This window comes from Pteropus vampyrus, unplaced genomic scaffold, assembly GCF_000151845.1.
Source record: "Pteropus vampyrus isolate Shadow unplaced genomic scaffold, Pvam_2.0 Scaffold307, whole genome shotgun sequence".
NCBI classification, from domain to species: Eukaryota; Metazoa; Chordata; class Mammalia; order Chiroptera; family Pteropodidae; genus Pteropus; species Pteropus vampyrus.
The window spans coordinates 391,043-417,902 of NW_011889088.1; the positions used below are offsets into that span (position 1 = coordinate 391,043).

The 26,860-nt window shown below is 35.2% G+C and overlaps 1 protein-coding gene across 4 annotated transcripts in view; it reads right to left on the reverse strand.

Moving 5' to 3' along the window:
• SBF2 (SET binding factor 2) overlaps positions 1-26,860 on the reverse strand; it is a 379,135-nt gene that overhangs the window by 33,468 nt on the left and 318,807 nt on the right. Inside the window, exons 23-30 of one of the 4 annotated variants that reach the window (XM_011377246.2) lie at positions 24,620-24,747; positions 23,294-23,469; positions 20,663-20,808; positions 18,448-18,646; positions 12,683-12,879; positions 10,423-10,563; positions 9,429-9,524; positions 779-963 (exon numbers count right to left, since the gene is read on the reverse strand). In XM_011377246.2, coding sequence (XP_011375548.1) covers positions 779-963; positions 9,429-9,524; positions 10,423-10,563; positions 12,683-12,879; positions 18,448-18,646; positions 20,663-20,808; positions 23,294-23,469; positions 24,620-24,747 — 1,268 coding nt within the window. Of the gene's footprint in view, positions 1-778; positions 964-9,428; positions 9,525-10,422; positions 10,564-12,682; positions 12,880-18,447; positions 18,662-20,662; positions 20,809-23,293; positions 23,470-24,619; positions 24,748-26,860 lie in introns of all 4 variants that reach the window. The other 3 variants (XM_011377245.2, XM_011377248.2, XM_011377247.2) reach the window with 3 other exon arrangements.

A 26,860-nucleotide genomic window follows, 5' to 3' on the forward strand; every position in this document is an offset into this window, starting at 1 on the left:
CCCACACAACTGTCAGTAGTAATAAAATTTATTTTGTAATGTGTGAATTGCAAAAAACATTAAACTTAAGAAATTACTGGTGGTTTTGGAGATAGAAACTATCATTATAATTTATGAGACCTGAGCATAGTGAAGCTCTTTAGCATAATAATTTGAAAGGAAGAATAAAGTTGATTAGCATCTAATAGTTTGAATTTTCTGACATTTCTTAGGATATATGTCTCCATATATACAGCCTTGTGAAGTTTCCAAAAAATAGAACTTAGAAAAGAGAGCCTTGGCCTTCCCTTGCTCCACATGTAGTACCAGAGTCTTTTCATTCTTTTACCTTCCTGTAGCTTTGTTTGTCAATAGGTTTATAACAATGGAATCTTCTGTTCTGCTGTGGGCACAGATTCCTTTGGAAGCTGAACTAAGGTAGTGAAAAAAAAACAGCCTAAATAAGCCTAATTATTTCTTTTTTTTGTATGTGCTTTCTAATATTCCTGATGTTTATGCTGATATTTTTATTATTATAAGTATTTATTTTCATGGCTAATAAATATGCATATGTGTATGCTTATCTATCTACCTACTTCTATCTATTTTACATATATGTAGACATATATACATATATATGTAATGAGCTAAAATTTTTTTTGAGATTGATTATTAACTGCAGGTTAAGAATCCACAGTGCAAAAAATTTTTTTTTCTAAGAAAGCTGGTTTATGAGATAAGTTTTATAAACTGCCTTCGTGTATCCATAAAGTTTCTAAGTGAGAAAAAGAAATCTTACCCTTAGTTGCGACTTTTCGCCAAATATATAAAGGGCTGCTTGGCGTTTCAAGAGCTGGTTTTGCAGGTAGGTGCTGTTACTAAAGGAAGCCGAGTGATCCTTGCCTGCCAGCCGGGCGCCAACATCAATGCGGGATGTTGGAGAGCTGATCAGGCGAGTGCTAGAGCGAAGACTTGCCCATACACCTTCACAAAAGCCAAAATAATTGAGTGAGGTAATCTGACGTGGGAATGCCACCAAACAGAGAAAAAGATGCATGCTCTGTACGTTTAGTTTTAGAGGTAATAGCAAGTTAATTAATCTAGGTAATATTGGTTATTTGTCATTTATTTTTGCAACATATAAGCATTATTCAATATAGCATTTCAAAATCATACAATATTATGCATGGAAGGACCTAAGAAGTCACTCAAGTCAATCCTATTGTATTTTGATGTAAAGTCAGTATTTATAAGTAAATACTGATATCACAAATAGAAAGAGTGGAAAAGGAAAAATGCAGGCAAGAGGTAATAATGAAGCTTAAAGAGAACGTAGTGTGACTTCATTTTTCAGGGCTTCATGAAAGAAGTAAGGAAGATTCTTCTGCTTTAGTCAGTCAATTCAATAAGAAATTTAGATTAAGAAATACATTAGAACTTTGCTAAACCTACTAAAATCTCAGGCTGGATTTAGAATTAATATTTGTGTATCATGCCAAAATGATGTAATTTAAAATTAGTAAAGATTATATTATACTCATTTTTCCCAGTACCCTTGAAAAATCATGAGAAGTTCTAAAGTCAGTATGAACATTTCACTACATCTTAGGAGGTGTTATTTAAAATTTACAGTCAGAAGCAAATGTCTTCTAAGGGAAAGACCAAGCTAAGGTGTTAGAAGAATCTCATGTTATAAGTGACCTTAATTATATTTATTAGAAAATCAAGGATTTCTATATGCAGGTGAGACTGTTAAATATGAAATATCCAAACACAAAGGCATATACTGTCTTAAGTTTGACTAGCACTTCAGCACCTTCACAGCAAGGGAGACCCTTATAAATGCCCATAGACTGTGGTGTTCATCTTGGTGGTGGGGTCGCAGGGGTACAAGACATTGCCGCTGCTTCTCTAAAGTGGGTTTTCTTCTCTAGATTTGGAAAGGCTCTTTGAGAAGCTTTAATCTTTGACAAGTGTTAAATCAAGCCACATTTCTAGTGAACAGAAGTCATTATGATAATGTCACATCTGCTTCTCTCTTTATAAGCATTTATAGGGGCAAGAGACCAGTTGCTAAAAAAAAAAAGTTTTATAGGTGATTTCTGCTTAGATGAATCTTTCTATAGAACCTATGAGCTTGTCTTATATATTATGGCAAGGTTTTATAAATAAAATCACAGAGGAAATTCAGAATGTGGGTGAGAATAAAAGATAATTTGACAAAACAAATGTGAAAAAAGTTGCTTGTAACACATATGCTTTCATATGAAGATGGTTAAAAAGAGTGACACATCAGGACAGGTAATACAGTACCTTGATTATGGACTCTTCCCTTAGTTGAAGATTGGGGTTTTGACTGAGTAAAACATTTATCTCTGTACCCATGCACTGGTAGGTAAGATTAAAGACAGAAGGAGGAATGAAATGTATATAGCAGCAAACATCAGAGCAAACTGAGTCAGAGAAGAACAGGTTATTTAATTTTTTATAATTAAGTTAACATAGTTGAAAAGTGTAAATATAATAAAAGTAGAATATCTGATTAACAAATAAAAGCTGCACAGTCACACAAAAAAGATGAACTGAGTGCCTGTTAAATGAAACTTCAGCTCCTGTTTATAAATATAAGCGCAATGAAATGAACACCACAGCAGAGAGTGCCACTGAAAAATTATACCAAATGGAATAAGCTTTTGAAGTTGTCATCTGGTGACAATAATAAAATTAAGGAATTTAGGGAAGGGGTAAATGTTAGGAATACATTGGCCCTAGTATTTAAGGGAGGCTGATTGACTGGCAAATGCTATGTGTTGTATAACACATTTGTTCTTTGAGGAAGGTCATCACATCAGGAATGAAGCTCTAGCAACCATTTGGAATAACTAAGAGCATGTTTTTGCAATAGAGCATTAAGAATTGCCACACTATCTTCTTTTTTCTCTTTTCATTTGGAAATTATATTTATTTTCCATAAACACATAGTTATGAGCAGCAAAAATTCATGACCCTGTGACAATACCCAATGCTACTAAAAATACAGCTTGGGATGATTGAAATAATGACTTCTCCTAAAATCCCTACTTGTACCAAAACGATGGGCAGTATTAAAGATAATACTTTTGTAATTTGAGTAATATCGTTTTTTATTTTTATTTTATTTTATTTTTTTTCCCCAACAGAAAGAAAGCACTTCATGACTATGGCAAACTTTACCTGGTAATAACAAAAGTGGTGAGCAGTAAGTTATAGTTATAGTATGTCCTGAGCAAAGGAACTGCTCAAGTCAATTAATGAAAATGTCTCTGTATTTATTCAGGATTGAACTTCAACAGCAGTATTATTAAGCTATACATTGCAACACTGCACAAAATATGCTATAATTGGATAAAAGAAAAAATCATTAAAAGTGATTTTTCATTTCTGCCTCACTCCTTTGGAAGCAGGAAACTAAGGGCATTGATGGCTTCAGTGGCCAAAGGAAGTCAGAAAGCTAAGTCTGCAGAGGTGCTGGCTGACTGTACGCATAGAATGCTACTGCAGGACAACAAAGACCTGTGACTGAATGGCAAAGGCACAAGGGCGGCTGTGTGCTGGCAACTGCTCTCCTTTCTGCCAAAGTTTTGAGTTTTTCTATTGGATATGGGACACCAAATGCTTACAATGAAACTTAAATGTTTGATTCCTGATTCTGAAATACTGTCTCCTAAACAAATCACACTTTCTTATGCTAGTCCCTCTGCCTGGAATGATTTATCTTATTTCTTTACCTGACAAACTCTTTGTCCCATAGGATCCAGAAACAATGTGAATCTCTCTGAAAACCATTCCTAATTGTCCCCAGAGTTGTAGAGAGCTCTACTTAAACTCTGATTATACAGCATTATGATTATTTGCATATTTTATTCTACTAGACTACGTGCTCCAAAGGGCAGGGACTTAACCATATTTATTCTTGTATCCATGCTGAGAACCTGCTATATAGGCACTAAAAACATTTGATTATTTTCTTTTTTAAAATGGATACACTTTAAACTATTGTGGTCTTCTACTATATTTTCAACTCATTTATTTTCCCTGAAAGGAAAAAAAGAGGGGTACTAAATAAAAAAAAATAATAAGTACTTCCTCCAAATAGAGGCTCATTAATGAAAAACTGCCAAGCGATTATCATGTAGCAGAAAATCAGCAACGAGAAAATGGCCTGTACTGATATGGGGCCAGCAGCAGGCTTTGAGAACTGTAATTCCATCTGGCAGTTGTGTTGACCAAAAAAATTACACTACTGTGTTGGTGGTGAGGTCTGCTTAGCTTCTTGAGTGATTCCTAGGTGGCAAATTGCCCTGAGCCTCTAACGCTGGCCTGGAGTCATGTTTTTCCAAACTGTAGCATCCCCTTTAGTGGTTTCTAAGATCACTTTAGTAGGTCTAATAAGTATTTTTAAAAATGTGAAACAGAGTAGACTTGAATATACTATGTGCACTGTATGTGATATAAATGAGTATTGTTTCATGAAACTTTTGTTTTAGTATATATACATTTTGCATTGTGACTTAGTCCTACTTGAATTGTGATATAAAATGAATATGTATGTATTTCTTACTGCGAGACATGATCAAAGAAATTTGAGGTAGACTTAGAGCATATGCCCTCTATCTTCCAACCTGGCTTAAAGCATTTAAATGCAAATGTGGACTTTCCTCCCATTTCAGTGGAGTATTAGGCAAAAATAATGATAATAATCAACAACAATAATAGAACTAACATTTATTGAGCTCCTATTATGAGCCAGTTACTAAGTTAAGTGCTTTGCATATATTATTTCATTTATTATTCATAAATAAAGCTAGATACTATTACCTCCATCTTACAGAAGTGGACACCGAGAATTAAGGTTTCTTAACCCATGGTTTGAATTTGAATGTTTGAACCAAACTCCTACTGTCTTGTCACTTAAGCAACCATGTGACCCTTGATCTGTCCGTGTTTCCTAAGCACTGGTGTTGTTTCCGCCACTTTGTTCAGACCAAACAAAGAAGAGAAAGAAAAGAGATGCTTGGGTTGGACGTGGGGGTAGAGTACTGTATTTATCAATGTGACCTTAGCCTAGCGCAGTGCATGAATACAGACTATAGTCAGTGAATGCTGCACTGAAATTGACTGAACTAATCCTAGCCCCACTTATGCTTTTATATGCTTACATGACCTTGTCATTTCATATCTCCGAGCCTCTTAAAATACCTATTCTGGAGGTAATTTCAAAGATAAAATAATACGTGTAGAAGAACTTAAAAGGGCCATGGAAATGTAAAGGATGAAAAATTAAAAAGCTGCCTTCATGTGGGTACTTCTCAAATACACCTAACTATTACATTTTTGTATTTAAGAGGCTGTACCAATTTTCTCATGGTGTTTTTCTACTCCACAAAATAATTTATCCAAGTTGTAAGTATATGCGTTTTTCCCCACGGGGCTCAAAATCTAGTTTAATTTTAAAGTGAGAAGTAATGTGATCCATTCATATCCACTTTTTCTTAACTGGTTCTTGTGTAAAGAAACTCATCAGCATGTATACTGAATGCAAAGTGATTACTCTGAGAAAAGGGTGAGGGAGAAGGTGGAGGTCCATCTAAACTCTGGCTCATCAGAGGGAGAAAGGTACACAGAAGAAATAAAATACGAAGGAAACCAGGAACTAAGATTCTATGACAATGAAAGGTATGGGGAAAAGAAAAAAAAAAACAGTGAAAATACACAGAAGAGAATAAAAGAGAAGGTTAAGAGGAAGATTTAGAGACAGGAAGCTCTTCCCACACAGGGTAAATAAGGAACTTCTGGAGAAGTGGTGCCCGGCTCTCTGGAAGAATGAAGAGACGCTGTACTTTGTGGTAGATGCAAGAACGAGAACTACGTGTGAGGCATTTAAGTGTCTATGCCCAGCCTTGCCCTGAGTGTGTGTCTCTGCCTGTCATGTTCATGTCAATAAGGAATCGTGTGAGACTTCTCAAACTTGCTTGTCCCAGTCCATTCCTGCAACTCTGTGAGGAGGAATGACAATACCAGAAGAGATCAAGGAAGAGGGATCATAGAAGAAGTTGAAGGTGTCAGGAAACAGGAGTATCTCATCTTCCAATTTATCACTGAGACCCTGCAAGTTTTGGGAGGCTTTGGGAGTGAAGAATTAAAAGAATAAGATTTGTGTTTCTGGATCCCAGCTTAAGATACCAGAATGATGGCTGTCATAAGAGACACACTAGGTTCACAGTAGTTTTCAGAAGAAAATATTTGAGAAAGGTGTCCAATAATAATTACTACCTCATTACACAGAGAATGGATCAGAAACAAATTAAATAGGAATTTAACCCTTAAAGGTAAAGATAGCCTTCCAGGTACCTCTGAGAAGAACAAAGAAGGACTCATAATTAGAACATAATCACTGGTGGGATCCCTGCTATAAAAAAGCCATGAGTGTGAGGGCAATATATAAAAAAAAGGAGATAACGCAGTTGAAACAGATCGATGAATATCCATGAGCCTTAGGTACCAACACAGAAAGAGAAACAGTTTTGTAGCTAAAATTTATATCACAGGTCACCTGGCCAAATGGAAGAACAGATAATGTGTTCCTGGGAAAGTTTATAAAGGTAAAACACAAGAGCCGGGTGTGGGGTGAGAGGGCTTCAACTAACCACACAAATGCCGGAGACTACATTCTGCTAAAAGTTAAATGAAAAACTGTTGACATGTCTTGCTGACAATTTAAACTTTCGGATGGTAAATAAAGTAACAAGGGGAACAGGAACCTTGAACCAAATTCTACAAGATGACTTGGTAATAGAAATACCAGGAATCTTAGGAGAAAGTCACTATATCTTTTAGTTCAAACTAACCAAGAAAGAAATGATAAAAAGAATGGAGTTTGTATCTTAAACTTTAAAACAACGCTATTTAAAAAATTCAGAAAAAAGCTATATATGACTGTTATAGGTCAAACTGCTATGTCCTCCCACCTCCAAATTTATATGTTGTAGTCTTTCCTCAGGATGTGACCTCATTTGGAAGTAGGGTCACTGCAGATGTAATCAGGTACGATGAGGTCATACTGGAGTGGGATGGGCCCTGAATCGATATGATTAGTGTCCTTATAAAAAGGAGAATTTTGGAGACAGACACACTGGAGGAACACCATGTGAAGATGAAGGCAGAGACCTAGGTGATGCTTCTACAAGGTAAGGAATGCCAAAGACTGCCAGCAAAGCATGGAAGCTAGGGGGAGGGCATGGAACGGATCACTCCTCACAGCCCTCAAAGGCACCAACCCTCACAACAACTTAAACTTCAGACTTCTAGCTTTCAGAACTGTCAGACGATAGTTGTTTAAGCAACACAGTTTGTGGCACTTTGTTACTGTAGCCCTAGCAAAATAATACAATGACCTTAGGGTCTAATTGGGAAGATGACTGAAGAAGGTTGAAAACTTAGGAAATCCTGCACTAGCAGAAAGTTCTAATGAGGTAGAAAAGAAAGTATCCAAAGAACCAATATAACTGCCAGGAGATGTGCATAGTAATCTTGGTTTTCAAAAAGGAAAAATGTAAATTTTGTAAAATAAAGCCTTTATGTTGATTTTGAACCAAATTCTAAAATAGATTATTACGAAAAAGCACTAATTCCTATAATGAGTCATGCTAAACTAACCATAAAATCTTCTATGATACAGTTGACAGTTTGAAAGATTGGCGAATATCAGATTATAAAGATTGGCAGAGATTTAGAAATATGGGCCAAGGTGAGTTTTAGTAGGACTCTTAACCAGTACAGATGAACAGATCAATCTCTTCCTTCAGCGAGGCCTCTATACTATTTTGTTGAAGGCTTTTGTCCTTACTTCTGGTTTGTCCCTCATTTTTTTCAAACAATAGATCACATGAGGACATTGATCAAATCTATGGATGACAGGAGGCTTGGAAAAACAGTTAACACAGTAGTAGAAGGAATCAAGATCCAAAGGTCTAAAACAATAAATAGTCCATATTGAAAAAGATGAAATTTTGTAGGTATAGTACATAGTATATTTAGGTCCAAAAACTAACCTTTGAGACTAGTATATTAAGAATAGCACGTGTAAAGCAGATAGACTGCAAATATTAATCTGAATATGAGTCACCCTAGTGATGGGGCTGTCCTCATATCTAATGTAATCTTAGGAAGCATGAGTTCAATACTGTGGAGAATCCACAGGATGAAAAAAATGGCCAGTGCAATCATCTGAACTGGGGATATTTAGAGTTAACTGAAGTTTTCAGAGAGAAAAAGATGAGAATAGTTTTTAAATCTGAAGGGCTATAGTGTAAGAGATTAGACTTAGAATTTTCCAACTTTAGAGGGCAGAAGTAGGGTCAATAAGTAAAAGTAACATGGTGGTAGATTTTTAGAACAATAATGAGAAAGAATTTCTAACAAATAAGAGATTGTTTACAAATGCAAGGGACTATTTTTGGGAAGAAACAAGTTTCCCATTATTGGTGATGTTTAAGCAGAATGAGGATCACATACTTGGTACATTTTCAAGGGGATTCAGCATTGAAAAGGAGTGAGAGGAAGAGTCTAAGATTCTATGACTCCATTGTGAAGTAGAAGGACTTTACAATCAAGATACCTGGTCTGGAATTTCATCTGAAAAGTAAAAGAATCCAACATAAACCTCGAGAGACCAAAGCAGACCACCCTTCGGAGCTAAAAGAGAAAATATTCGGTCTTTCTTTTTATCGAAATGCCAGCAGCTATAGCCCAGAGGAAAACCTGGAGTACCTTCTCTCTTATTCCCATGAGTAAAAATAACAGGCATTGGAGGCACAGCCTTGAGTATGGGATCATTTCTTCCTAGCTGTTTATGCTTCTGTGATCAGTCGTACTACCCTGCAAACCTGAAGCATTATGGAGCAGCGGACCCCAACCTTTTTGGCACCAGGGACCGGTGCTCCTATGAGAATCTAATGCCTGCTGATCTGAGGTGGAGCTGAGGCAGTGATGCTAGTGCTGGGGAGCGGCTACAAACTCAGAGGAAGCTTCACTCGCTGGCCTGCAGCTCACCGCCAGCTGTGTGGCCCAGTTCCTAACAGGCCATGGACTGGTAGCAGTCTGTGGCCTGGGGGCTAGGGATCCCTGTCATGGAGTAATCTCAGGGCTGACTCACCATTTAGACATGCTCCCCTCACCTCCGAAAGCTTCCAAACTCATCAATATGTAAGATTTCAGAATTATACCTCTTTTCTCAAGAGGCTAAACTTATCTGTCACCATGCTAGTAACGAGTTTGGTCATTCATTTAGAAAAGGGTAATTAAAAACAATTTGAACCATAATTAGTTGATTTAAAGTATTACTACCTAGAAAAAAGTTTTCTGCTTTTAAGGTTGTATCAGTGCTCAATTATAAAATCAATCTTACTAACCTCCTCGAGCAAAGCTATTGGATGGGTTTACATCCAAATGTCCTGGCACTACCTGCTTAAGCACAGTGGACATTCTTGAAGTCCTCCTTTCAGGCCCTAAAGTCAGCCAAAAAGAAGAACAAAAACCATGTCGTTTGGGTTAACATTACTCAAATGACAAAAAGTTATCTTCACGTGTAGCATGTCTAATTGCTGCCAAACATTGTACTTTTTAAGTATCTAAAGCTGTAATAGAGATAACAAGGCACTGTTACTATTTTCTCAGAGATACACACATTTGCAAGATTATAGAGAGTTAGGTTTGGCAAGTGCAATCAGAGAATTTAATGATAAATGAAGCAAGGCATGCATGGTGTTACTTTACAAGAAAAGCCACTTTCTGCTTATGTTGAGCTAATTCAAATAGCTGATTAAGCCAAGGAGACCAACTTTTCAAGTCACATGCTCCTGTGTCTAACAGATTAGGGTTACCTCTACATGAACCCTTTGGGGTTCCATCACATGATAACTGAAACAAAATATTAGTACAAGTCTTAATGGCTTCATCCAAATCTAGTGAAAACAAACTGTACTGCAAATCATAAAAAGCTATAGAAATTTTGGCAATTTTAAGCTTATACATGATGATTTTAATAAATATACATTTAATAAACAGATTTTCAACTTATACATTCAACTTTGTAATAATATTTTAATCTATGTAAAAGATTCTAGGAAAAAAAACAAACCAGATGACTTTATTTATATTTCCCACCTCCTCTCCTATTACTCTTCTAAAAAGAAAATAATTGAATCTCTAAATTTGGTTACTATTTACACGAAATTAATAGTCATACCCTGGTTTTTAAGTAAAAGGAGCTGAAGTTATAGCTCCACAAGGCAAAACTTTAAGGGGTCATGTTGAATGAACAGTGCAAATAACTAAAGAGACTAACCCTAGGAAAGAATATCACTTTTCATAGTTGTCAAGAAGTAAAGTATTATCAAATCTCACCTGGAGACAGAGCAAGTGCTGGCCTGACAGTAAGGGTGTTATTGCCACTGAGTTTCTGATGCACAGAAACTGCACTCAGTAAGGCTTGCAAGTATTTTTCTTGTTCTATGCTGCTAGAAGATTCTAAAGAGGAGGTAGGAGCTATAAAAGAAAAAAAATATTGAATAAAACAGTCTCTATGTTAATAAAACAAATATATATTTGCTTATTCTTTCTATATAGAGTCTTCAAGTAACCACACCCAAATATAGAAACCAGCCCCACTTAAAGCTCCAAACTATTAAATGGCTAATCCTCCTATGATATTGGTTTCACCACACCTACTTCTTGATTGCCTCATTATCCTCCCAGAAAGAGCCCAGGTCTGGAAAACTAACACAGGCTGTCCTTCCAAGCACAGGTGTAGAATCTATTTATCCAAGAAACTCAAAATGAAGATTCACAAAAGATGTTTCTCTTCAGTTATCTCCCCCAACCGTCCTGTCCATGCTACTATTTGCGAGCACAGGATGGAGCAGGTTTCCTTAGCATCCCAGAGTGGGCAGAGGTTAGAACTTCCTGATACCAGTAGCTTTATTCTAATTCTTCCACAGAAGCTTAACCACGGACATGAACTTGTAGGGCTTGTCTGCACGAAAAGTGGAGGAAGGTGGGGAGAGGATAGGAGCAGCAACTGCTAGATTCCCTGGTCTTTCTAAAAGAGGGGCAAAATGTATGCACAGATGTAAACATCTGTGAGACCAACTCTGGGTTGGAAGGAGTCTGAGCTGGGTTTGTGTGTGGAGTAAAACAAAGCACTGAAGTTGGCTCAGGCACTTTAAAGAGGCATTGGAAGGGACTTACTAGGACAACAAATATTAACAAATTTTCTTACAACCTGAATAGGAAATAATTACCATTATATATTATTATATTTTATCAACTTTAAGATGCCATTATTATATTTTACAAACTGTCATTTATTATAAAATGCACCATTCTTTTATGTACTAAAAATAAAAAAAACTCTGCCATTTACACTGACACAACTCTTCCTGATCACTTCAGTTGTAAAATGCAACTCATTTTCAAAGATTTTAAAATGTGAGCAAATGTATAAGCTCAAAAATATGAACTATTATAAATTTATATTATTAAAATATCAGAAATCAGTGGGATAAAATAGCTTCAATTTTTTCCAAATAAAAGTTCAATAATATGCTCATCAATGCTCCTGAAATGATTTGTTCACTTTATGTAACTTACATATACTGTGTTCTATTATACCCACCATGTGGCTTGGGAAGATTCTTCAGAGCAGAAAGTTAAAAGCCAACTGCCTTCAATTATACCAATGTTGAAACCCCAAGCCAGGTAGAATAAAATAATAATAAAAATAATATAGTGTTGTATATGTGCTGCTCTCAGTCAACTGAATGATCAAAGATACATTGGCCAACTTTTAACTTTCAGGAGGGAAATGGATGAAAAAAAGCCATATCAAAAAGCACACAGTTTTACCTGCTGAACCATATGACCTGACTTACCTCGTTTTGAAAGAGGAAAGAATGTAGCCATCCCTAAACTGGATCTGATATCTTAGTGGCCCAGTGTTTAATTTAATTGAGCTAGAAGTTATGAGAAAGGTCAGCAAAATATAGCTCCTGACTAACTTCAGGACCTCAGACATGGTGCTCATAACCGTCCTCAGAAAAAGGGACAGCAGCACTTTCTATTTCCATTTTCTTAAGTTGGCCACCCTCTAGCTTCCTAAACATCTCTTTGCTTCAGAGCTCTTAAGGCAGCATGTTGCTCATTGGCTTGCTGACTTATTTCTGTGTGTGCATGTGACTTGTAGGAATGACATAGGATACATCACATATCACATGGGACAGGATCCCTACTTGCCTCTGAAGCTGTTAAATATATTTGAATGCTTTCCAGAAGAAAAAAGAAAGATTAGTATAAACTAGTTTCCATCTGTGGATACTCTGGTTTGCTGGAATGAAAACAGACTAGAATCAAAGACTTTATCATGTTAATTTCTATTAAAATCCAAATATAGACAGACATTTTAAATAAGATGTCAAATTCAAAGTGGAGCCCCACACTGTCACTACAGTTCTTGTTTAAGCTGCACATGTTGTACACAGCACAGTGAGAGAGTTTCTGTGTGAGAGGCTTGATGACAGGCAACAACCGGCATTCCCAGATTTTACTTTTATTTTTAGGAATACTCTAAAGTGAAAGGATCATAATTGTGCTATAGAGAGATGCTTACCTGCCTGAGGGGAGTTCTGAGATTTGAAAAGACCAACTACTCCCTTCCCATGGAATCCTCCAGATCGGAGAAGCAGGGTACTACTTCTTGAGTTCTTCCAACATACAACAGGCAGGCGATTGTGTCGATAGCAGCGGGCTACTCTTGGTAAACTACTGTCCTGTACAACTTGAGGTACAACTAAAAGGCCAGGATAGCTTCAGGGACGTGAAAAGGAGAAAGAATGATTTGTGGGGTGGAAGGGTGGGGAGGAGAAGGGAAAAGAAATGGAGAGAGCAGAAGAGAGAGAGAATAGAAGAATATAAATATTATAATACCATAGTAATTTTCTAAGACTAAGAAACATATTGATTGAGGGGTAAGGCATACATTTCAAACATGGAACTCAGTCTCAACTCAGTTCTTCATGGTTGAGAAGAAAAGGCCTAGATGGCACAAACAGCTAACTCATCCATTAATCTGTAGTTTTCTTTTCTTTTTAATTAAGCCCCTTTTAGTAATACTGCAGATTTTTGCTGAATAACCTAAGCTTAGAAAATAAAAATGTTATGTAGATTTATTAACAGCCTCTGTTAAACTGATGCTCTCTCTTGCCTTATACATTACTTTTCATCAACTTGAAATAAAGATTGTAAGATTAATGTATTAATGTCAACTTTATAAGAAGGACAAGTCAAATTGTCAACTCATTAGATTGCTGAAATGACAAGAGAAAATAGAGTACGCTATTATTAGACTGTCCGATAGGGTGAAAGGATTAAAAATAAAACAAAATGTATTCTGGTATGAGAACAATATGTTCAAATGTCAAAAGTTTAAATATTTTATTAACACGTTAGTAATTTTTCCAAAAAGATTAGTTCATAAAGTTATAGGCTATGATGTTGGGAAAATAAATAACAGACAAGAGTACCTTGTTTTTCTAGATTAGTAAGTATAAGAAGATAGGGCAGGTTTCAGAGTCATTTCTTTCCTTTATTTAGACATACTGCACTAAAGAGATTTCATATTAATAATCTCCCAACCTCTAATCCCATATATTTTTTTTTTTGCTGTGGTAAAATATACCTAATATAACATTTAACATGTTAACCATTTTAAGTGACATTAAGTATATTCACAATATTGCGCAACCATCACAACTATCTATTTCTAGAACTTCTGGTCCCTTATCTTGATATAAGTCAGTGCTGAGAGGAGGGAGAGGAAATTTGGTTTATGGTCATATAAATCATAACCTTCAATGACTTTAGTGAATGCCAGATTAACTTTCCATAGTTAACCAGAGAGATATCTTGGAAGCATTCTGATAGCCTAGCACTTTGGTGCTCTAAGAAGTTACAGACTGTTTCCTAATACCATAAACTGATGAAGAGACCTAGCTGCGGACATAATCATTCATGAAGACTGGAAAAGCAGTGTCATTATTAGGATCCCCCATTTCTAATGCACTTTAATATCTGCTTTTTCCCCCCTGTTGTTTCTAGATATAATAATTTTGTGCATTAGATAAGGGAAGTATTGCTTAATGTCTTCAGGCGCTGTTTCAGTAACTGGGAAAGAACCAGCATACCCCTTTGCTCTTCCCCTGTTGTGGACTGTCCCCTCCTTCCATAGCACGTGAGTACCACATGCCATGCTCTGCTACACACAGGATCTAAGAACTTCCTGCTCCCAGGCGTGGGCTCGAGTGACAACTAGATAGCCATAGTGCTGAAGCAAAATTTGTGAGCCTGAAAACCAGCAGAGCCTACCAGTCTAATTTAACAATGAAAGCTACATACATTTACCCTGTCATCCAGCCTATCCCACTACTCAGAGCAATGAGCTCTGTGCTCCACAGTAATCCTCAAGAGGTAGACTGGACTTCAGGAGCTAATGTAGAAACTTTAATCAAAGACTAACACATGTACAAATGCTTGAAACATAAATGAATTAACACAAGAAAGTTATATCAATACCACCTAGGTCAAGAAGTAGACCATTATCAGCATCCAAGAAGATTCCCTTGTGTCTCCTCCCCATCACTATTTCTCCCTTCTCTTCAAAGGTCATCACTACTCTTGACTGCTAACACAGATTAGTTTCACCTGTTTTTGAATTTTAGAAAAAAAGAAACAAGAGAATTCATTCTTTTATGTCTGGCTTCTTTGCTCAACATTATGTTTCTGAGATCCATTCATGCTATTGCAAAAAGCTGTAATTGTTCATTTTCATTGCTATATAGTATCCCACTATGTGATTACACTATTTATTTATTCTTTTATTGTTGATTTTGAGTAGTTTCTAGGTTTTGACTGTAAGAAAAATGTCTCCATGAACATTCTTGTAGATGTCTTTTGGGAGCGCATACACATTTCTATTGGAAATTCTCCTCTACCTAGGAGTAAACATGGCAGATAATAGGTGATGCATATGTTCGATAGATGTATATCTCTATGTATTTAGATGCTGCCAGCTTCCAAAGTTTTTTAATCAACTTACTGTCCCACCAGCAATAAACGATAGAGTTCTACTCGCTCAACATTCTTAGCATTTTGTACTGTTGGTCTCTTAAATTTTAGCCGTTTTTACAGGTAGAAAGTAGTCTCATTGGGACTTTAATTTGTATACATCTAAGAACTAATACATTGAGCATCTTTTCAGATATTTATTGTCCAGCCAGAATATCCTCTTTGTTAAGGTCCTGTTTAAGTGTCTTGCCATTTTTATTGACTTTTTAACTCTCTTAAAGAGGTCTTCTGATATACGGAAGTTCTTAATTCGTCAATCTTTTACATTATGAATAGTGTTTTTCCTGTTCTAAGAAATCCTTTCCTACTTCAAGGTGATGAAGAAATTCTATCTTTTCGAAGCTTTATTGTTTTAATCTTTTACATGTAGATCTACAGGCCCATGGGAATTGATTTTTGTGTATGATATAAAGAGGGTCAAAATTTTTTTCTTGTATGGATATCCAGCATCATTTATGAAAAACCATCTTTTATCTACTGCTCTTAAGTGCTATCTTTATGTTAAATCAAGTGTTCACATATATTAGGCTCTTTCCATACTCTCTGTTTTGCTTCAATGGTCTGTTCATCCATCTATCCTTGTGACAACCTCATACTGTCTTAATTACTGTAGCTTTATAAGAAAATCCTGATACCCTGTAGTATTATTCTGTAAGACTACCCTGACTTCTCTTGGTCTTTTGCATTTTTATATAACTCTTGGAATCATCTTTTCAATTTCCATAAACATTTTTCTGGAATTTTGATTGAGACTGCACTGAATCTACAGATCAATTTCTGGAGAAATTATAGTTTTAAGAGTATTAAGTCTTCTAATTCAGGAACATGAAATATCTATTTATTTATTCTTTAATGATCTTCAATATTGTTTTGACTGTTTCATTTACAGGTCTTACACATCTTTCATTAGATTTATCCCTAAGTATTTAATGTTTTTTAGTGCTACTCTAAATAGTATCAATAGTGCCAAAATAACATCACTTAAAATTTCATTTTTTAATTAGTTGTTATACTAATTTTTGTATAATGATCTTATACTAGTGACCTTACTGAATTTGCACATTAATTTTAAAAGTTTATCTGTAGATTCCTTCAGATTTTCTGTATATACAATCAGGTCATCTGTGAATAATGACAGTTTTATTTCTTTCTTTTCAATCTTCATACCTTTTATTATTTATTTTTCTACTCTTTTGCACATTCTAGGACCTTTAGTACAACAATATATAGAAGGAAATACTGGGTATCCTTGTCTTGTCCTGACCTTAGAGTAAAAGCTTTCAATATTTTACCATTAAATAATTTTTGCTGTAAAAATTTTTAGACACTAGCTTAAGGAGCTTCCCTTGCATTTCTAATTTATGAATTATTTTTCTAAAAATCAAAATGTATATTACATATTATAAAATTATTTTCTGTAAATAAGGAACTTATATTTTTCGTCTTAATTCTTTTAATGTGGCAACTTATGCAGAGTGATTTTCAATTGTTGAGCCAGTTCTATAATAAACTCCACTTGGTCATAATGAACTGTCCTGTGAGAAATGTACTTTTTGTCACTATGAACCATCCTTCTTTACTGCTAGTGAAATTTTACTTTAAAATCTACTTTGATATTTATGTGGTTATAATAGCCTTTTTTAGAGGTAGTTTTGCATGGTGTATTTGTTCTACCATTTCACTCTAGATCTCTTTGTATTTGTGTATATTAGATGTATCCCTTAAATGCAGCATAAATCTTTAAAAAATTCTGACAATCTTTTCAATTGAGCATTTAGTCAATTTATAAGTAATTACTGGTATATCTGAATTTAAATTTACTAGCTTCCTATTTGCTTCCTATTTGTTCCATCAGTCCTATGTTCCCACTTCTCTCCTTTCTTGCCTTTAGATTATTTTTTATTTTTCCATTTCTTTCCTTCTAATAGCTTGAGGGATATATATTATTTTATATCACCATAAGTGCTTTATAACAAGTGTTCTAATAAGTGGTCTATTAAAATTTTATTTTGTTTCTGAAGACTGAAATGATAAATGAGGTCTGATTTCTCACTGGCAAGCATGATTTTGATAGCAAGCTTCCCAAACAATGGGACATCACACTCTGACGTGACCACTTATACTTATCTACAGAGAGAATTTAAGTTAGAAGGACAGAGTATCCAGGCAAATCACTGCATACTTGAAAGAATCACAACTTAGTACTTAATGCAAATTTTTTATTTGGCCCAAATCTCAAACTATATTCTCAACTTGTTTTTCAAGTTTCACATTGGTAGTATTTGTAAACTTAAACTGTCATTTGAAATGAGATATTTATAGTTCTTCAAAAACAGTGGAGTTGAAAACTAATAGTAACATTAAGACAACTTTCTAAAATATGTACAGGGCTTACAATTTACAGAATTCTTTCACAGCATTATTCTATTTAATCAAACCAGGAATTTATAAATGCAAAGAAAGTGCTCGCTTCAGCAGCACATATACCAATATTGGAACAATATAAATGGAAAGGGTTTACCTGGAAACAAAAATGATTTAACTTGTGGATGGTGGAAATGTAGTTTTAAAAAACATAAAGCATGGCATAGGGCTTAACGGATACAAAAAACAGCAAGAGATAAGAATAGAAAAAAAATGTGTTCATTTGCATTCTTTAAGTAATATCCTTTGAAAATATTCTAATTAGACAATGTAGGAAAACCTCTACACTTGGGTCTGCAAATTATAGCCCGTGGGCCAAAAACTGGCCCCGCCCATTCATTTGCTTACTGTCTAAGGCTGCTTTTGTGGTAGAGGTGAGTAGCTGCAACAAGAGACGGCAGGGTCTGCAAAAATGAAAATATGTACTATCCAGCCCTTTAAAGAAAACGTTTGCGGACCCCTGGCCAACTTTTATCTCTCTTATCTGCTTAGACAAATCCTATTCTTACTTCAAGTTATCTTCAGGCATGCTAGATAAAAGGCAAATGGAAAGAGAAAGACAAGGGAAATTCATAAAGGGGACAAAAACTATTATTACCTTCCAATCTAACATAAGCAACGTTTAGTGATGTTAATTGCACTTCTAAGAATGCCAATGAGATGCTGGCTCATGCTTCATAAAGTGTCCCTTAATCACATGTATCCCTGAAGACCTTACTCCTGTCTGCTGACATTTTTCTCTCTCTGTGCTATGGATGCGAATAGCCCATTGAAGACTCAAATAGAAGAAAGGAAAAGTGCCTTTCTGGAGTCTCCTGACACACTTACCTCCGGCAGAGTGAATACATCCTGTTGGAGGCAGTGATTCGAAAATACTCTGGTTTGGAGCGAGAAGAGCTGCTACTTATGGTTCCCAAACCTAAACGCTGATAGTCTCTGAAGCAAGCCTTTTCCACTAACTGTTCCATCGTCGACTTCTCGGAGGCCTTCAGAGTGGTACTTGTGGGGAGTTCACTCTCGTCTGAAACTGTGAGGGCAGAAACTGGTTTTGAATAAATGACATAGCTCAAAATAGAAGATTAAAAACTTCTTTTTGAAGAACATCCTTAAACTAAGAGAGGTTTATATCAGGGCTATGGGTACTATGTATGTCACAAATTCAGTCATGTAACTTCTGTGAGGAACCATTATGCTCAAACATAAATTAGAAGAGTAATGGAGAGTCAGAAAATAAAATATCACTTAACTGAAAATGTCAAGGAAATTAATTAATCATTTCTAAAAATGAAGTAATTTAAAATTTATTACCCATATTTTTTTTTGTTTCAGTCAGGCTTGTTTTTTAATGCCAAAGTATAGTGATTTCTGTTTAGGACTCTATAAAATAAACACTTGAACTTTGTCAGAGGCTAACCTGTCAGTGAAATTGGTCTTTAATATGATCACTACACAAACTCATCATCCAGTTAACTTTTAGAGCATAAACTTTTATTAGAAATTTCTAGACTAAGCAGAAGTTCACTAGGGGGAAAAGACCTTTCTTAGAGAAGTATGAAGTTATACTTTTTTTTGTGGAAATATTTTTGTCAGAGGATGTGGTATACATGGGAAACTCCCTCACAATTTTGCAATCACAGGTTACAGAATCCTTTAAGATTTTAGATGTGGAAGAATTTACCCAATAATCAAGTATTTTAGGGAGGATTTAAAAAAAAATTCCTAATTGGTACTGCATGTTCTAACTCAAAAAAATTCCATTGTTAAAAACTGCCCCAATTTACTTTCGTATTTATTTTTAAAGAGAAGTCAAATTAAGCTTTCAAAGTTTTTGGAAGTTCTAACATCAAAGGCAACAATATGGCTCTCTTCTATTAAAAGACAAAACAAAACAAACAAAAAAACCCAAACTAACAGCTTTCCCCTAAAATATATGACTTTGTGTCTTATTTTGTGAACTTCGCAATGCAAATATTATTATCAGTTATCGGTTTTGTGTTGGTCTTTTATTTTCAAAGAAGCAAAAAGCATTATATAATTTGGTCTTTAGGTGGAAGAACAATCATAAAATAATAGTTTTCATTCCATGAAATCATAAAAACTTTGAATTAGAAGAGTTAATAGTGATGGGTAGCAATAATTTCTTAGGGCTTTCCACGTGACTGTGAGGTAGCCAGGGTTCCAACAAATGGTCATTTCAGTAATGTAATAGTGGGTCTTTACATTGCCCCCAGAGGCAAGCTTGTAGGTACACACACTAAAACGGAAACCTTTAGCCAGTGATCTATCTAAGGATGAGGTTTCTTTCTTTAAAATGTTATTGTTGTTGTCATTATAAGTAGTAGTTATACATAAGCACTGATGATTGATTCTAAGATCCTGAGAAGGAAAAGGGTACAATGGCATCCTGTCTTTCTACCAGATCAAATTCTCTCTAGTGTTAATTCCACAAGCATACTCAATTTTGGGTTAAGGAATAGAAAACAGTCAGTAGGACATTTTGCTACTAGTTTTCTGCCTCTGTTTTCCTGAGAGATATCTCAGCTTCTCAAATTCTGTTCTTTTAAATACTTACCAGACATTTTTTTTTTTTTAATATCATCTAAGAATCTCTTCATCTTAGGTCCTCCATTTTGATTAAAAGCACCCACAATATTCTTACCAAAAAAACCTAAATCTTTAACTTCAAATAGTCAATGTCCTATCTCTTATTCTTATTTCACAACAATAAGGTAGAGGGACTACTTTATAAGTAAATTTCCTATGCGATGGGGTTTCTTTCTTCCTTTAATGAGACCCACATGATAATGGCCAATCAGCTCTATGGATTTAGTAAAGAAGTATAATTTAACAAAATATTACTAAACAGTGGAATATTGGAAAAATATTTTTTCCCCCCAATTCTTAGAAGCTGGTAAATGCCTCAAATCTTATGAGATCGAGGTTTTGTGAGTCAGGTTTATGTGCAACTATGTCTTAGTCTCTTATTCTTACTCAAATAAGAAGAATAAAATTGATTCATGAAAGAAAAACAAGTTTCACATACCAGATATGTCATCTTCTTCATTCCATCCAGAACGATTCACTCTCTCTTCCACAATTGTCCCTGTCCTCTTCTTCAGTAAATACTGACGCCCGATTGTCATCTTCCCCGCCCTTTTGGCACCTTTCACAATCGTTTTTGAGAAGGTGCTATAAGTCATAACACAAAAGAGAATGTCAATTTAATAAGAAGACACCACTTATATTTTTTGATATCACCATAGCTCAACCTGTTTCTTCTCCATTTCCACAGCTACTGGTAATGTTCAGACCTTCACTAAGCATCTCCTTTAGATCACTTTTAATATGGCAGCAGACTAATTTCCAATAAAACACTATTGTCATCAGAACACTGTTTTAGGCAAAAGGTACAAGAACCTAAAGTAGGACACAAACTACTCATCACCCCAAATCTAAACTCCTCAGCTTGGCTTTTTGGTCGAGCTTGCCTCTAACCCACTCTAGTTATCCATTCCACTGCCTCTACCAGTTCTCACAAACTATGCTTGTGGAAGTCCTGCAAGGAAAGCCAGTCTGCCTTTTCCTCTACTGATTCAAATTTTATTTCTACTAACTCATGTCTTTTCTTTGAGATCATAATGACAATTATAATTGGCAACACTTTATTTCTTAAATGTTTTAAGTGCTATGTGTGATGTCTCACCTTCTCACACTGTAAATCTGAGATACAGAAAATAATAATTCCCTCTTTTGAGAGGAGAAAAATAAGAAATCAGAAATTTGAGCATCCTTTTGAGAATCAGCTTTAATTAAAAGGAAACTAGGATGTAGGTCACATGGACTTAAAAATATTTTATTTAAATAGTTTATCTTTTCCTGCTGATAGAAAATCTGGTACAAAGTACTTACAATCCAGAGAATTAAACAAAGAATCTGTTTCCTAAATAATCATATTGAGACGGTTTCAAGTAGGATTGTTTTTGATTATGTTCTCTATCACAAAGAACAGAACTCTTTTTGTGTTTTCTTGATATTCAGTGAAAAGGTAAAGATTCTTTTATTGTCAAATAGTTTTATCAGACTCTCTCTTTAGTCACTTGAAATGTAAATATGAGGGTTATAAAACATGTTTTAATAAATTGTTAGAAGTCAAAAAATAACTCGTATTTCCTAAATTAAAGCCTATTGTGAATCACTTCAGGTGCAACAATGGGACTTTAAAAAATTTTTTCTAACTAGAGCTCTATCCTTTGTTTTATATACTTAAAAAAATTCTAAGATGTTTTAAATTTTAAAACTGTTATATCTTTGTTGCAGCTGGATAGCATAAACTTGATACAATAAGGTTGACATTATATGTATATGTATATGTATATATAATTTTTTTCCCCTGATAGTTTCTAAATATAAAACACCATACAAAGTTTTGTTTCTTCCATATAAGGCTGGGATAATGAATATCATAGGCTCCTCTGTGATTCCACATGCTAAGGTGAGATCCTTGGTTCACTGTTTAAATATCTAGGAAGCTGTTCATGCTTCAGCATATCATACCTGAATATGAAGAGTCTCCCTTGCTTACCAGGTAATAGTGGCACACGTGGCTAGCTATACAGCTGAGAAATGATAGACTGTCTGGAACCTCAACTCTTCTATAATGCCCAGCCTACCTTGCCTTCAGGTAAAGGAAAAGATTTTTCTCCAAAGTCTACAGAGTACTCCCTAATATGTAATTTGTATTGGCAGATGCTCAAATTCTAGGCGATTAATGATGAAAGAAGTGAAATTTTAGCCCTATCTTTTATCACTAATTGAAAAGAATTTTAAACTAATTGTTATTTTGTAATAACTGAAACTTAAAAGTTTCAACCTAAATTCCTAAAAATTTTCATCCGAAAATAAGGGGTCCTACTAAAAATATACGACAACTAAATACAATGCTTGATACTGAATTGGATCCTGTACCAGGCAGGCAAAACAAGTAGCTATAAAGGATCATCAACATTCTGGGTTAAAGAAAAGTTTTATACCAATTAAATTTCCTGGTTGTGATTACTATACTGACATTATATGTCTCTGCTCTTAGGAAATATAGACTGATATATTTAAGGATAAAGGGGTGTTATGTATGTAATACAACTGGTTTAGAAAAAATACACATGAGAGAGAGAACAATAAAAGAAAATGAAGTGATACATAAACAATTGTGAATCTGGGTAAAGAGTATAGAGGAATTCTTTGTATTAGGTTGTTACTTTTCTGAAAATTTGAAATTATATCAAAACTAAAAGTTACAAAAAAGTAAAAAGAAAAAATAAAGGCTTTCATCTTTAGAGCAAAACTATCTATTAGGCCTGGATATTAACAAAAACTAAAGGAACTGCTTAAAGACGGTCACAAAGTAATCAATATGAGAAAAAGAGAATAAAGAATTTCACGTTCAAAAAATGTATTATGAGCAATGGACATGACAGTCAAGCCTTTTGTAGCTTTTAGTTTTTGAAAGTTGTTTATATATCAATGCTGCTGTTCCATAACTTTCTGAGCTTGGTCCAATGGGCTTGACAGAATGGCAAACAAAGAGTAGTCCTTATCTCTTAACTCAAAGGATAGGTCACATCTTGACAGTCAACAATGAGAGGGCTGAAATGAAGAGTCCAAACTATATTCTTACCGAAAGGAAGTGTTCTTTTCCTTCTGTTTGGGTAAAATTATTTGTGGGGTAGTTTGTCCAGCAGCAAAAGCAAAGGTGGTAAAAATGGACTGAGGATAACGGAACTTCATCAGCTGCTTCCTAAAGATCTCTACTACTTCTGGACTCACTTCTTCATCAAATGCTACTTTAATCAACTAGAAGTAAAAGAGATTAAACATATCAGAAGCATTAAGGATTTCCAGATAACCTCCCCCAAATGACTGAAATAACAGAAAATAATACTACTAAATGGCAAGAGTTTGGAGGTTGAAGGGACCTTGGATATCATGCAATACAATTTTTTAATTTTAAAAATAAAAATTAATACTCAGACAGGTTTAATTGCCATAGATGGTTAGTTGGCAAGAAAAATTATGATTCTTGAAGTTGAGTTGCTTTAACACTATCTTTTCAATGATGAGATAGGGAAATTAACTTATACTGGCTGAAGTAGGAAACATGTCCTTCTCATTTCTCAACTGTTCGTTCTAGATAGGAAATTCGGCCTAATCAGGTCTCTTCCTACCTAGAGATACTATAAATCTAGGGAGAAAAGATTCAGTGTGACTGGAATCCTAACCAATATAGCCAGGCAATATTCTAATTTAGAGTCCTTTGGCAGTTGGAACACTGAAGAAACCACTAGGAAGTCACTGCTCTCAGGCGATGGGAGGAGGTCTGGAACCTCACATTTCATACAATTAGCATATGGAGAGGTACTACGGAGGGCTTCTTAATAAAAGAAACGAGGCAAGAACTGGAGCCCTTGGAAATCTGAGAAGTTAGAGACATGACATGAAGAATAGAAAAGTGTCATAGACCGAGAATTGTGAAAAAGGAAGAACTAAGAAAAGACCACTTTTCCGGTGTCAGGTTTGCATCGGTAATTCCACAAGTTCTAACATGTTCAGAGTCCCCTAGAAAAAACCTTTGTATTTTTAGGACTATGTAGTTAGTATCAATAGTACTTTAGCCTTAGCTATAATTCTCAGTTTTACCTCTTCTACAGAAGAGCCATAAAGCATTTCCTGCTTTATGCCAAGAGGATTGCTTTCTATTTGAAGTCTTTATCAAACAAAAATTGAGGTATGGCTTGGCAGAGAACAAGAGTCAATTGTATGTGTCTAAACTTCTAAGACCACTAAATAATGACAGATAATCTGTTGGTACTCTGAGTTGGCCATGGAACTCAGAAAATGATCCTTCTCATCCACTAATTGCTGACCACATGACCACATAAAGTGGCCATGACATCATTTGTAGAAAACTTTTAAATAACAGAATAATGGTTCCCTTTCTTAATACCTGAAAAGATGCCGATGTGATCTGTAGTCCTTCTTGCATGTTCTGCTGTAGCTGGTTCTGCATTGTGATCTTCTTTTCCTTGGTGATGGAGGCAATGGGAAAACTTCGCACAACTGTCTGCTCACCCACTATAGGAAGACAGGACACAGACTCAGCACTTCATAGCTCATTTCTAGAGTCTTTGCTGCTCATTTCATCAGCCTCTGTTGGAGACATGTCTCTGAAGAGGACTATGCCCAGGTACACAGTGAGAGAAAATGCCATGATTCTAGAATCACATTCATTAATTTTATTGCATGGCAATTCACTCCTTTCCAGAGTGAAGGAACTGTCACAGCCTGCCTGCTTTTGTTCTACTTCTCCAATCTCTACGTGCTATACAAAATCACCTGGTTTAAGTCAATCTTACAAGAGAGGTAGGTTTCATAGGAAAAAAGAAGTATCTTCAAATACTGAAAAGATATCCATGATATTTAATGTAAGAATAAAGCAAAAGAGAAGAGGCTTTTAAAGTTTGTTTCTGTATGTGATAAAGGTACTGTCCTATGCATATGTATCTTTGGAAGATAGCGGATTAGGCTTAGGCCCAAGATTTTTAGGAGTTTAAAAATTAAAGCCAAAAACGGAAAATATAAATAATTTATCAACTACCTGAGGTACGGAGACGAGAGTCTTGAAAAGAAGTAACACGTGAAGCCTCCCTTGGATAGTGATACATAGAATATAACAACATGTAATTAGCTCTTAGGTTTGAGGGAACAAAGCTTTAAATATTTCAGAAAGGGTGAAGATTTCTACATGCTAAATGGCTAGAGGATGATTCCTGGAGAAAGTGAGGGGGAAGGTGAGCTTTGAAGAGAGTGTAGGTTTGGATTTGCAGAGGGGAGGCAGGAGGGCATTTCAGGCAGTGGTACCAATAACAGAACAGGAGCAGCGACAGGCAATGCGCCTCGGCTAGTAAGCCAGAAGGGTGAGATCTGAACTCGGTTTATCCGACTTAAGTGCCCATACACTTATCCACTTATAATCATTAGAATACCTCATTGTCTGGACCTGTCAATTCCTAATCTGCAAAATTCTGATTATTCTCTAATGTTAAGCTCATACTCAGAGGCTACACATAATTAAGATGTACATAGGATTTAAGTTCATGGATATATTAAACAACCTACGCTTATATAATGCATGTAAATGATTAGATTTCTATGCGTCATTAAAGGAATTTTTAATTAGAAATTTAAAAAGAGAAATAAGAGGCAAATAAAAAAGATTTCTCTGACAAAAATAATTTTCCTAAAATGTGAAATTAACCCAAAAATTGACAGGAAAAAACAAGAGAACAACATAAGCTTTCATACTAAGTATGGCATTGATTTCTTTAAAATAAACTAGAGCAATTTAAATGACCAAGTGTCACACACACACACACACACACACACACACACACACACACACACACACACAAAATGTATGCTTATGGCCATTGAGCTAAATGTCATAGTACAAAAAAATTACAAGTACTAGATATTTAATTTCTTTTAAAAATACATAGGCTTCCAAATACAAATATAGTTTATGTAGTAATAATATGATAGGAGAGGGCTGAGAAATTTTATTCCATTTTTACTTTTTCAAAATGAGCACAACCGTTCCTATAGATTCATTTTGTTTACTGAAATTTATGAGATTTTTGCTTATTATATAGTAGGCAATCTTATACGATGAAGATAACACACCATCTTGATTCTATCCATACATGGAATTATACAACTGCAGATTTTAAAGATACTGTATTTCCTACATCTGAATTCCACTGTCTAACAAAATGCATAGCATACAGTACATACTTATCAAACGCTACTGAATGAGTAATTTCAGATGAGGAAGGAATTTTAGTGACCATTTATCCTAATGGTTTCTGATCTTCAGTATGCATCACGATCACTTCGGGGGTTTAAAAATACACAGATACCTAGGTCTCCCCATTCCTAGAATCCTATTTTAAATTGAAATTCAATTATTTGAGGGTTGGGTCCAGAATTTTTTTTAAAGAAGCTTTCTAGGTAATTCAAATTCATCATAATCAAGGCTGAAAACCATTGCATTATCACCAATCAAGCTCAATTTTCTAATTTTATGCAAAGGGAAACTGAAACATAGAGAGGTTGGGGTACTTAAGATATCAAGATTGGTCCACAGCAATCTAAATCTGAGCTTGATTTGGAGTCCAATAGTTTTACA